The sequence below is a fragment of the Pyxicephalus adspersus genome, chromosome 1, assembly GCF_032062135.1.
Source record: "Pyxicephalus adspersus chromosome 1, UCB_Pads_2.0, whole genome shotgun sequence".
In the NCBI taxonomy this organism is placed as follows: domain Eukaryota; kingdom Metazoa; phylum Chordata; class Amphibia; order Anura; family Pyxicephalidae; genus Pyxicephalus; species Pyxicephalus adspersus.
The window spans coordinates 161,430,025-161,443,890 of record NC_092858.1 but is presented as its reverse complement, the minus strand read 5'-3'; the positions used below and the strand labels follow the sequence as shown (position 1 = coordinate 161,443,890).

At 36.6% G+C, this 13,866-nt stretch overlaps 1 protein-coding gene across 1 annotated transcript in view; it reads left to right on the top strand.

The window, feature by feature from the left end:
• LOC140321127 (amyloid-beta precursor protein-like) overlaps window positions 1-13,866 on the top strand; it is a gene marked incomplete in the record, with an annotated part of 102,947 nt that overhangs the window by 64,283 nt on the left and 24,798 nt on the right. Inside the window, 1 exon segment of the mRNA XM_072397996.1 lies at window positions 7,412-7,541. Within this exon segment, the coding sequence (XP_072254097.1) occupies window positions 7,412-7,541 (130 nt within the window).

Sequence of the window (13,866 nt, the reverse complement as noted above, 5' to 3'; positions counted from 1 at the left end):
CCTTTAACATTTTAGAACTACCTTTGGTGACACACCTATGAGCTACAGAATGGCATCAAGTCCCAGTCTAACTTGTTCTTATTCCAGCTCTAGATTTTGTTCTGTGGACCACACATACGAAGGTAATAAAACAATCAGCTCTGCTGTAACTCTGGGACACAGAGCCATTTTCAATATTTTAAGGGTTACAGCCATGCCAACCTTAGTATGGGTGTTCTCAGCACATCATTGTTGGAGGTGTGGACACAAATCCTTAGGAATATATTTTTTACTTTAATACTACTTTTACATTTTTTTTTTTTCTTTTTTTCCCTTTTCCTACAAACCTTGCTATGCAATAAATACTTTTTAAATAAAAAACATTTGGTATATTGCCATTTATGGTACAAACTGTGCTTGTGCAGAATGTTATAAAACTCTATAACACTCTAATAAAACACATCAACAAGACTAACCATTGGTTCCGTTTGCCTTGACTTGGTTTAGTATCAGCACACTGGAGGGATCCCGGAACGTGAGGCGTTGGTTGAGAAACTGGGACAGCGCTGAAGTTAAATATAGAAACAATTTCTGTTAAAGGGGAAAATAAAGCTGAGCATGCATAATTGACAGCTTGGGTGCACAAAATATCTTGCAGCAATTCCTGACACCGAGAGGAAAACAAATTATTCTCTTCTAGGCTGGCACAAAATATTAGCACAAACATCCTATGGCCAAATTGGCTTGGAATAAAGCAGAATTTTGTCAGTTGCTACTCCTATGTTATGCGGTGACCTCTTTTGCTAGCTGATTTATAGTAGATATAATTTTAAGTACATGTAACGTTACATGTTGATTTCAAAATACATTTTAGTGAGAAAGAACTGGTATTATTGTCTGTTAATAAGCATTTAAAAGTTGTGACATGTAAGGTATAAAAAAAGTGTTTGATATTTTTTATGCTGCTGTGTAGCCTACGTTATCCCTGTCATTTCTGAACCTGGACTCCATCACTCTAGAGGTATGACAAACAATTTATGTGCATTATTCCACATTACATTGCTTTCCCTTGTGACGCAGATTCCATTCATTAAAATATATAGGAAAGCATGCAGAAGTGTGTTGCAAAAATGCACAGCAGCACAATACAATACTGAGCGCATCAGGCATTGCTCTCTACCGGGAGCATCAGACATTGCTGTCTGATGTCCTTGCATATTGCAGACTTTACATGTTGGTATGCACAGCAACGCTTATCAACTGAAGACATTATTTAACCAAATGTGTAAGGAGTTGCTTGATGCTTGTTTCTTAGGCCTGCCAAATGTCTCCTGGCATTGGTGACATAGAGCTGAATTCTCAACACACGCCAGCTTTCTGCAAAGTAGTGACCTTGTGTGAACATTGGCAAAGATGTGGTCCATATTTATTTAATCAAAAAAATTTTACTGTATCTGAAAAGCCCAGTAACATTTTTTTGATTAAATAAATATGGTTTAATATGGTTGGATGTGGCACCATACACATACTATAGTTTTTGTCAGCACAAAATACTGTTGAAATAAAATGTCCACATTGAGGATTGTTGTACCATTGACAATCAATACACCTTGTACCCAAATAAAATCACCATTTGAAAGTAAGATATTATTATCTTTTTGCATTGTTTTAATATGTTGTTTTGCAAATGTGGAAATAAAACCAACTCAAAGCAGAACTAAATTGCAAATAATAAGGTTAAAGCTTTGCACACTTTTGAATATTTGCACACTAATGAACTCAAAATTCAGCACTGTAAAACTACTTAAAATAGAAAAAAAGTATATTAAATATGCCTACCATACATGAGTGCAAATAAACAAAATAAGTTAAAAAAACTCAGCAAACCAGTCTTACAAAAGGGTTCAAAGTCCACACAGGTGTTCCAAAATTTTTAAACTCGGCTCTTATAAAATCTTCAATCCATGGGCCTGATTTATTAAAGCTATCCAAGACTGGAGAGGATAGACCAACATAGGTGAAGCTTAGTGATCTGGTCCAGGAATGAAAACATATTACAAGAACCGAATCCAGTTGGATGTAGCTAACCACTACTGGATATACAATGACCTGGATAAAAACAGAGCCTTCACAGACACAATAATTGTGTCAACTCTTTACCCTGGGGATTGGTGACCTGCAAAAATGATATACTTACAGATTGCTTGATATGCAATTAGTTAATATAAAAACCTAGCTGACACATAGTTGATTTTTAAGTTTTTCCTGGTAAAAAATTATTTCCTGTGAAAGTCCTATATCTTCCCAGGTAGATCAGCCACTACAAAGCCAAATGATGGTTTCACACTTCCTAGTTTGATTTTCCACAATGTGGAATAAATTGAAAATTGGGGAATCTGGCTTTGAGAGCAACATAAATGACATGGCTGAGTAGCATAGTATAACATAGCACTATGTTAGCATATTAAAGAACCATAATATTGCTATTGGAGGACCAGGGGAGTATCCACAAGAAATCCACAATTAAATCAACCTACTAGTGGTCATCAAAACTCAGAGAAAGATTTTTGGGTACAGTTGGGACTTTGATCAGTCAGGTAGCCATAATCTTCTCATTACCTTCTTCATATTGGATAATGTGAATATATGAACAGCTCAATGTAATATAAAAGCAGCCTGAAGCCTTTCATACGGTAATCGTAGGTGTTTTCTGCACTGGGTCAAATTTGGGTTACCACTTATCAAAGGAACACAAAGCTTGTGTTCTCCAGCTCTAGGAAATCTTAAGTTGTTATTTCCTTCTTTTGTGTTTTTAGTTGGTGAACTTTCTGTTCTGTGAAGAAAGGCAATACGCCAAGGTAGTTTTGAATGGGGATGAAAGATATGAGTACCATTTAGTCTAGAAGTTATTCAGAGCCCATGTCTCACTGTCTGCCTATATGGCAGTCTGACAAATGTGGAGTGACAACTCTTTAAAGTATTGCTAAAAAGTAATTTGTAGCAATAACGTTCTACAACCTAAGACATGTCATTCCTTATTGTGTCACAATTTGTAATCTATGGTCACTGTTAGTTGTGTCTCACGGACTGGCTGTGCCTGGGTGGATAGGGATAATGTGTGGGCCTAGTTATTTCCCACTTAAGCCCAAGCAAATCTAGCCAAGCGCAGTTTCTAAAGTGAAGTTGACAACACACTTTAGTTTTGGGGATATCAATTTTAACCCTAGTCATGTAATTTTTAACTACTATATGGCAAGCTTCAGGGTAGTTTGGCGGCAAGTCAGCCACAGACCTTTCTAAATCAAAGAATAGCTTGAATCGCAGATGTTTCATTTATTCTGCAATTTTAGATCAAACATGGCATTTCTGATAAGCCGATTTTTGTGTAGTAAAATTATGCATTCTTTTGTTTTTCTCCCCAATCTAAATGTTGTTTTTTAGACTGTGGCAAACAAATTTGTTTTATTCAGCAGATCACAGAAATGTTGTGCCCACAAACAGTATATAATAATTCTATATGATTCCAATATTGCTTTATGACTGCGGTAGCTCTGATGCCATACGTCTGTAAGTTATCCCAGCCACCCATTCTAAACCATATATATATATATATATATATATATATATATATATACAAACACACACATACCATGCTTACATTATTTCAGGTCTGTAATAATGCATCATTAAATGTGTGTATTTTTCATCAGTATATTACCAGAATTTGAATTATCATCCTATTGCAGCCACCCTTCCAGTGCAGCTCAAGCTAGGAGAGGCAGTAGAAATAGCAAAACATGTGCTACAGTGTTCACACAAATACAAAAAATAGCTTAGAAGGGGAGAAAGCTGATTAACAAACACCCAAGGTAATCAGTCAGCTGCTTTTTTCTTTACTGTCCAGTCATAAGTTAGTGAAGGTCAAGACCTGTGAGTGTTACCTAACTCCCTTAAATAAAATTGTGGTCTCCTACTCTGCCAGACAGTACTGTTTTATGTAGAAAAAGGTGCATAAACTTCAGGACTTTGCAGCATTTTATTTGTATATTGTCAAAAGTTCAACTCTTCTCTTTGCAAAAAATGTAAATTACCCACAATTTAACTAAATCTTTTTGGCTGTAATTTACTAATCAAACATTGTCATTTTACAGCAGTATATTTTTAAAATTCTGCTTATCTTTCTGACTACTTTTTGGCCATTTCTATTGTCTTTGGAGTTATTTTCCAGTCTATACCCCCATGTGGTGTTTTAAGATCCTATGGTCCTTCTTCATTGACCATGGAGGCGACAGTGTTGGTCGTTGAATTCGTATAATGCCTTCACACGTCTAGTCCACTTCAACCATTTTGAGTTTTAACCCAAGATATTGTGTAGCATTCTTCTAAGATTTGTAATATAAAAGGATGAAAAGTTGGCTAGGTCTGTATAACTTATAGTAATGTTGAACACAACTTTTGTTCCAGGCATTGTTGGTTTTGTATTTGTCCTAACCACTATTTGTAGTTGTTTTGCCTCACTTACACTTTGATATCCACAGTGGAATAAGTTGTAGAGGGGTATAGCCCCTGTATTGTGACCCAACTTTTAAGTGACCACCCAAAAACAGCCGGGCGGTTACTAAAAAGGGTGCTAACGAAAATACTGCCCAGTGCTGCAGCTCTTTGACACGCACATCTAAGGCAAGGCAAGGTATTTGTGTTCACTCCTAATCTTCACTAGTTTTTATTAGTTTTAGTTTTTAGTTTCTTTGGCTCAACAGATTGAGGACTGATTTGTCTTTTGCATCAGACCCCGGTCTTGTATGTAAAGAACAGTGAAAGGGTTCCCCTATCTTTGACAATGGGCCTTTGGGAGTTGCAGACCCCTTTACATGTTAGAACGTTGCAGCCCTCAGAGAGGAAATTTTTGTTCAGCTTGGAATATGTATATGTTTAAAGCAAGTCATGATTGTCAGTCTCTTTGACAAATTTCACTTTCACTTTTTTTTCCTTGCTGTTATTATTGTTCTTGCTAAAATGATGTAGTCGAATGGAAGAGAATATGACAGAGAAAGGAAAGGGGAAAGAAAATGAATAGCAATTTACATCTCCCATTTTCTGTGACTCCCAGAGGATGGCTTACGCAATCATTTGTAACTGTCGCTAGAAGCACACAAGAGGTTTGATAAGAAGTCGGGGGTGGTTTGATGTAATGCGGAGCTTTGGTTTTTCATTATTTCTTGGTGTTTATTATTGCACAGTTGCACATCCTAAGGAAATAATTTTAGCGGGAGCCATTATTGAAGTGTAATGCTATTCACCGGCAAAATTACAAAACACGCTGTTAGAAACGCAGCTTTAATGACTACATTGCTCACTGTCACAGGAAGCGCTCCTGTGGCTAATGTTTCTCTAACACTCTTAGGGCTGTAACTTCAAATTTTTTTTATTTTTTATTATTATTTGATTTTCTTCTATGGAGCCTATAGAGAGATAATTCCTAAAGTGCACCTATATTTTTTAATAATATCACAGTTTTTTTACATTGTCACTTACAGCTGTTCTGCATTCCCTATCAATTGTTTTCTGGAACTGTTATCCTGGAGTAGCCGCAGGCTGAGGTTATAGAACCTGGTCCATGGGTTTCATTTCATTAGATTGGGATTGAAGTGTAGGGAGGTTGCTGACATCACATGACCCACAGATAAGGAAATCTGGGCTGCCGTATTACTTGCCGTATTACTTTGGCATTGTTATATTCCATTCTGCAACCAACAATAGTATAGGCAAAATAATAACACTGCTAATGTTTCAATTACATCTGAAAAGCTTTGTTAAAGGACAGGTACTGTGCAAAGTAACTGAATTTTCAAGGCAAACTCTGACCAAAATGTCTTTTTTTTTAAAATTTATTTTAATGTATTCAAAATGTGATCAAATTGACAGTTGATATGGTGCAGTGGTAAAAAAACACAATATTGCCATACTCTTACACTAGATTGCAGGTATGAAACAGTTATTTAATTATTGTGTAGAAAAGAACATACTTGGGACAATCCCAGTCAATGTGAAGAGCGCTTTTACCAATCCCCCGTTTCCAATCACAATCTGTAGAGCCTGGTTAATAGCTGAGTAAGCTTCCCTGAGGTTCTATACTGTCTACTTTTGAGTCTGTAGCTCATTTCCTGGTACTTTACAATTTGCAGGGTGTAAATTGTATGATATGGTCCATGTGATTTTCAGAAAAAGAATTGTGGAGAACGTTTTCATTTGTGCATAAAGAACCTGCTGGTAGATCAGGGACAGGTAATAGGATTTAGTGTGATAGGGAAAGATGCCCCAAACATTCCCAAAGCTGCAAACATTCCCAAGTTTATCAAAGCGAGCGAGTAACTTATTTCTTTTTTCAAAGGGATGTAGATCCCTGGTAAATTCCTGAGGTATTAAAAGAGAATGTCTGAAGATGGGTAGTCAGGGACAAACCAGGCATTTTGATCCTATCAGGTCTCAGGAGGCATTCCCAAAACCAAGGTCAATAATTTTGCATAAATGTATGTGTATCAATTTAAAGCATTCATGCAATTGTCAATTCTTGGCCTGATCCTGGTAACACAGTTAACAGGATTTGTTTCAGTCTTTTTCCTTGAAGCTCTTTTGTATGCTGGGAACAGAGATCCGTGCAAGACTGAAATTTCCTCTGAAATGTAAATAAATGGTTGGATGGGTCATTCTTGATGACGCAATTGCAAATTGTGCTTTTCAGTTCAAGGAAAGCTAAACAAATAATCCACCTATGATTTTGTGTAAATTTATATATGTTGTGGTCATATTGACTCATTACATGCACTTGCTGTGCTTTCCACTTAGTCATGTAGCACAATTGTGCCCAAGCCACATACAAGCACATTGATTTTTACAGACCATATGCCACAATAAATGGTAAATATTGGTTAGCCACCAAGTCATGGTATTTATAAAATGTTTATCTAAAACCAGTTACCCTAATTGTTTTTTTTGATAGAGTTGTAAAAAGGTTAGAACGTTTGTTCAGACTTCAGTTGCTATTAGTGTGATCCAGCAAACCTGGAAGGGATCCGGCCCAGAATTGAAAACATTTGCCAACTAATAGTAAATAGTTAAACATTAATACATCAGGCGCAATGTCTCCAGATGCTGACACCAGGGCTGAATGTCATCAGAACAGTAATTCAGGGTCAAGTCTTCAATGGGAAAATTTGTTTCAGAGATTTATCTCCATTTCTGCTTATCTACAGAGGAAGAAGTAAAGGTAGTTATTTCCAGAGGAGAGTAAAAAATATTAATGAACAAATCCTTTTGTTTCAGATGTTTTTTAGAATAATTTGGTGACAGGGTATTGTACTAATTTTCATTGGGTTGAGTTGAGGTTTTATACCTGCGATTGTGTGATTTTTCCTTTTATGTTTCTCTTCAGGTATACCCAGAGTTACAGATAACCAATGTGGTAGAAGCCAACCAGCCCGTCACCATTCAGAATTGGTGCAAGAAAGGGCGCAAGCAGTGCAAGAGCCACGTTCATATTGTGGTCCCATACCGGTGTTTGGGTGAGTAGCATAGCTGGTGGCACTATCATAGTATTTTTGGATATATATACACAGATCAGAGTTAAATGTCTTTAACCATAGGTGTTTTTGCACAGACATTCAAAGTAACTATTGCAGAGTAATCGGAGGAATTAGGAAATTAATGCTAAAAAAAAAAAATATAAAAGGGTTCTGTAGCAAGAAGTTTGAGAGATTGATTTTTCAGGGAGGTCCTATGTCTGTTTTTTTTTTGCTGTCTCCATATAAGGGAGACATCCTATTTTCTCTGAAATTCTTAATATATTTCTTTGCAAGACAAGAGTCTTTTAATTGATTTCTATACGTCACTGAAGAGACCTCTCCTACCGCCAGTAAAATTGAACATTTGATATTTTTGTAATTTGAACAAACTGTCATGTTGAGGGTCTTTTTGGGAGACTTTCTGAGCCCCATCTCTACCATACTTTGTTCAAGCTGTCCTGACATGCTAGTACAAGGCATCCAAATATGTTCCTCTGTATGTACCTGTTCCTCTTCAGGTATTTTGTACTTAGCAAAATAGCCAAGTAAACTGATGAAACTGCTGCATTTTGGGGTTCCACAAACTCATTTAAGCTTAGTGTGAGGGGGAATATCGCTCCACTTTGTGATACAGCTAGTTTAAGCATAGTTGGCTCTAATCTGGTGTTGGCTGCAGGTCTAGAAAGTAGATTACTTTAGTTTAAAACCATAAGACCAAGGGGATCAAGTCTATGTGAGTAGCATTCACATAAATGTTCATAATACAAAGCATAATAAATTATGTAATGACAAACATGGTAATCCTTGTTATCTGAGCAGACGATAACGCACTGTAGATAAATATTTGTTGGAGTCCATTGACATTTTAGTGTTCTCAGTGCAAATCTATAGTTCTAGTCCAACACAAACAGCAGATACCTATGCCTCAGACTTTTCATTTTGCATTACCAAACCAGACCTCCTCTACTATACATTGTGGTCAGCTGACAACATTTTTTTGTGGTTTTATCACCTTTTATTTGTTACTTTGCATGTTCAAAATAAAAAATGTTTTGGTCACTTCTATTTATTTAGGATTAAGGGTTTAAACTGACCTAACTGTTGTATTTCCAAATGAACATTTATCACATATTGGGTTATTGATACTCATTTAAGTAGCTGCCCTTTTCTAAGGTATGCTAAGTCTGTAGCCTCAGGTGGATAAGAGATGAATAACTGTAATGGGTCATTTGCTTGTGTGTGTAAATAAAAACTCTATAATAAAGTTGTACCTGCAGCCGGGATAAAAATATATGTAATATTATTTACTTTAAAAATAGTTTTAAATGTTTTAGTTCTGACCATGGAAAAGAAAATATTTTCCAAAGCTACAATTAAAGTAAACCTGGTATTTGTCCATTGTTTCTAATTCACAGATGCGCATAATCTTTCCTTCCCATCTATCAGTTTTGGTGAAAATCTGGGTAAAAAAAAAAATTAAAAGAGAGATGTTCCAATATTCCCCCAGAAAGTTTTTTTTAAAGAGGCACTAATCTCAAAATCCCCCAAAACACAAAAATACACTTAGCGTCAATCCCGCAGGGCAGTCCGATTCATCCAGAGGTCTCTTCCACCGGGTCCCGCATCGTCTCAGCATGCATCTTCGGGCCAGCGCTATGGGCTCCGCCATCTTTGCCTCTTCTTCCGGGTTCCTCTTCCTACATCACCCAACCCAGGTGCGAAATCGGGTGACGTACGCTGGAAAAAAACTTGCCGATCTCACTGCGCATGCGTGGGATCGGCATTTTTCATCCCTTTTCATGAAAAGGCTCCTTCTGCGCATGCCCGAGATGCTCAGGGGTAGTATAGAAGGAATTCAGTAGGGCTGACAACACTGTTTGAGATTTCAGTGCAACAAAGACACTGTGTTGTCAGTACACTACTGGAGAAACTTAGTTACATTTTGACAAATCGACAGGTATTTGCACAGCTTCTAAAGAAACGAAACACAGGGAAATGTCCATATATTGCAGATTTGTACTGCATATTTATGAGCAGTTGCATAATCACAAAACACTGGAGCAAGACCACTGCAGGAATATGATAATATGTTTGATATTTACATATTGAAATAAAATTATTTTGATGGTTCAGAGAAGAGCGGTCCTGCTGGGCCATCGTGCTGGCATTAAACTCCCTCTATCTTGTTATATGGACATATATTTTATGTTGGCTCTAAAACACCCAACTCAGAATATTGCCGGCAGCATGAAATCTGCATCCTTTAATATATGTCACGCTGATTTATCACAGCTGTCTGTGTTTTATGACACCTTTGAAAATCTCCCATCATAATATGTGATTTATGCTGCAAAATTTGAAAAAGATTTCATATGTACCGTTTACGTTGCCTGGATTCCGCCTGGGTGGCTGTAATTATTTTCACAATAATTTTTTATGCTCAATAAAGTCTCTTTTGGTATAAAAATAATGATTATGATGAAGTAAACGATATTGCAGGTATTTTTATTGTTGTTTTTGTTTGATGCATCTTTTATCTTTCTTTTTAAAAAAAAAAAAAAATTTCTTTTTAGAATGCGGAAAGGGCCCAGAGGTTTCAGGCATTAGATGTAGGCAATGACTGGTAACAAATTATTGCTCATCAAAGTTTGGTAGTGAGCACACACCAGTGTTTGGGTTCTAATCAATATTATTTTGTAAAATGTAGACTCAAATACTGTTTAAATGATCTTTTGTATACTCATATAAGTGGCTCACCATAGAGCTCTGATCATAACAGAGTTTAAAAACTATTGACAGCAAGAATGTTGCAATTAATTATAATACCCAATCACCTATATTTTAATAAAACCAGGATTCAAGTTATTCATTTAGACCAGTGTTTCTCAATCAAGGATGAATGGGGGAATCATTTAAATAATAATAAAGGAACCCCTTCTATAAATATTATATCCACAGCTCACAGTATATTAGTATTGATCAGTAGGAGGAATGCCAATTGCATTACTGACCATTGGGAAGAATGCCAACCTTACAAAAAGAAAAAGATCATTGATGTCAGTGATAACTGATGAAAATCTGTAGTGTTTGTAAATTTGTGTTTTCTTAACCAGGGTACCTTGGAACCCGTAGGTTTCTCCAGAGGTTGCTTGGGATTCTTCAAGCAATGAGCATTTTGTGCCAATGATCTTTTAGGCTATTTGTAAAGATGACATCCTTCCCACTGACCACCTCACTAAAAACTGTGAGCTTTCGATATAGTAATTTATAGCAGGGCTTCCCTGAAGACCTGAAAGTTATTTTAAGGGTACCCCTGTGTTAAAAAAATGAGAAACCACCTGGTTCAGCCACCCAATAAAACATAACTGCACCAGTGCCACTACAAAATATTAGCCTACAAACACTTTACAACCTCAGCAGTATGTGGTTTAAATTATTTTTAAAAACCATTAGGTTTCATTATGCTAAAGTATTCATGAATCTCACAAGATGTTGACAATATTAGCAGGAACTATTCAAATATCTTTGCTTTCCCGACTTGTTTGCAAAATAGATTGTTCATTGATTCCACTGTAAAAGAAGACAAACTCCATTTCCTCTTTAGGCATGTCATCCAGCCCTCTTCCTGTTGCTGGCATGCCATCATCTGTAACATTAAGCTGAAGAGCCACGTAATCCATCTATAGACATCAGTGAGGAATAGCGGAGATCAAGTAGCTTGTTAGCATAAGGGATTTATGTTGTAGCTCCCAAGCTCTCCTGACTAGATACTTGACCTATACCATGGTTTTTTGAGGTTATACAGAAACCTCTAAAAGATAGGGTGGTGACTATGATAGGAAATGTAAAATTAAATACCTGTTATGGTAGATACCCTTAATAAAAAGTTTCAAAACTCGACCAAAAAAAGAAAATGAGGCATTCTATAAACTTTTGGTTCAGTAAATACCAAATTCACACCAATATAAAATAACCAGGACATTTGTAAATATATAAATTCAGCTATACTTTTCTGTGGACATAAAATGCATCATTATTATATTCAAGATTCATATAGTACATACAGTAGCACATAGTTGTGTTTTAAGGTTAAGTACAGATGACTTTCCTATCTATCTTTTATCTTTACTAGTAATTTAGGTACTAAAAGTTTGGATGTCTTTATCTATTGTACTGTTTGGGCGCTCTTGTACTTTTGATTTAGTGCTATTTTGCTTACACTGAAAGTTGAGGTCATATAGTCATAGTGACTGTATAGAACATAGTGGTTAGTTGCAGTTTGCTAGGGTACTAATATAACCAGTATTCTCCCTAGAAATGTTTTAAGCTGGGTGGAAAGAAGCTGTATACAGGTGGTGGCTCCAGTAGTGTGACCTAACTTTTCATTACCCACCCTGTGGTGGTGCACCCAGCTAAAAGGGGCTTGGAAGAACACTTACTATAGCTATTCTATATTGGGACAATGAGTGTTGGATTAGAACTAGTTGCATGTCTCTGCTAACCTAGAGTATGACCCTACTTTCCAAATTCGACAATTGCAGGTGCATGCAGACATCTACAGATTCGGTCCTGTGGTGCTGGGGACCCCAATACTCCTCAGTGAGTAGAGCTTTACTTGGACATGATGTAGTATGGCACCTTTCATTCCTGAGCCTTACTATTGACTGGTGAGAGTAGGGTGGATCAAGAAACAACTATCCAAGGTTGACAATGCAAACCATGGTTGAGATTTTCATAATCAACCACATTGGGTATCAGAAGATTGTGAATACTCTAGAAATGAACTGTGCATATAGTCAACTGGTGGTGCCCAATGGCAAAGCCCATGAAGATTTTCATTATACCAAAGACAAGAATGGTATGTAGTTTTGTAAGGGTCCACAAGCTTGATGTCCATGGTCATGATGTCCATAGCTATCAGGAGATCAACTTGTATATTTTTAGCTGTCTGCAAACTGCAACATAAACTCTAGGGAAAGATCTGGACAATCATTCTTAACCTTCCTAAAAATGTGCTCATCAAAAATGAATGAATTCATCCAAAAAGTTTGTTCATGTTTTTCATGGTCATTTTGAATGAGAGTTGTGGAACAGACAGATCTTCTGAGCATCCTCTGTCTGTTTCCATCATAGCCCCTGATGTAATAGATGAAATCTTCTGTTTGCAGCTTGTTTTCCAGACAGGATCACATATGTTGTCATTGTCAGGATAGACAATAGCTTGAGAAAGTTTGTTTGTGTGTTGAAGGAATGCTAAAGAATGCAATTATTCCCCCTGAGGCTCCAGTGGCTGTTATTTAAAATATGCTTTTTTTTGTACATGTTTTTCAAAAGGACGTCAGAACTTGTCATCATAACTCACAATGGTTCTCATGAAAAAAATTAGAGAAAAGGTAAAATGTGCCTGACCTAATAAAAATAACCAAATTGTCTGTCAGTAGCTACAAACCTGGACTGGAAAATGACAGCTGGTATCTATCTTCTTGGTTGTAGAGAGAACTTTTCTTTTCCATTCCTAATATAAATGAGCATTGTCAAAACTGTGGCTTTCGAAAGGTATTGAAGTCTGACAAGGCTTAAGGTGGAGATCAAAGCAGAACTCCAGTTGACTAAGAAAAAAAAAAATAGGCAAATATTAAAGAAAAAAAAACAGCTCTGGCCTGTAGTACTACTTCATGCCACAAAATTCCCTTGGTCTTCTAATTCTTCTTGGTCTTCTAGATCTTCTGATCACTATCAAGATTATTTGCAGTTTGCACAGCGTGCTGGGTTCTACACTGCATGGCACAGTGTAAGCAAAGAGCCACCAGCAGCTGGGGAAAATTGTTTTTTTTGTTGGGGGGCAAAAGAGACTGGTTGTCCCTCTACCAAAAATCTTTCCTGGTAACTTTTTGTTTTTTGAATTTAGTTTTGCTTTAAGCCATTCGTTTCATCAAGAAGTGGGGAGTTCCTGTGTCCGATTCATGGTCAGATACTGAAGGTCAAGAATGACAAAATCTTCCATTAGAGACCCTTGTTATGAAAAAAATGTGTCCTGGAAAGGAATTCGACTTTCAATATACTTTTGGTCAAACAATTAAACTAAAAGGATCACCATAAAAGCCAGGCAATAAGCACTTTTAGAATAAAGTCAGCCTTGGCAAAGTTCATGTTTCCATCAGGAAAGGTTACCTTTACATTATCTTGAGATTTTTTTTTTAGGTTTCTGTGTAATTTTTTAATAACATCACTACCCTGTTTCCCCGATTATAAGGCACTCTCTTATATTTTTTGAAATGCCAAAATATGCCCTGGGTCTTATTTTCAGAGGATGTCTTATTTTTCC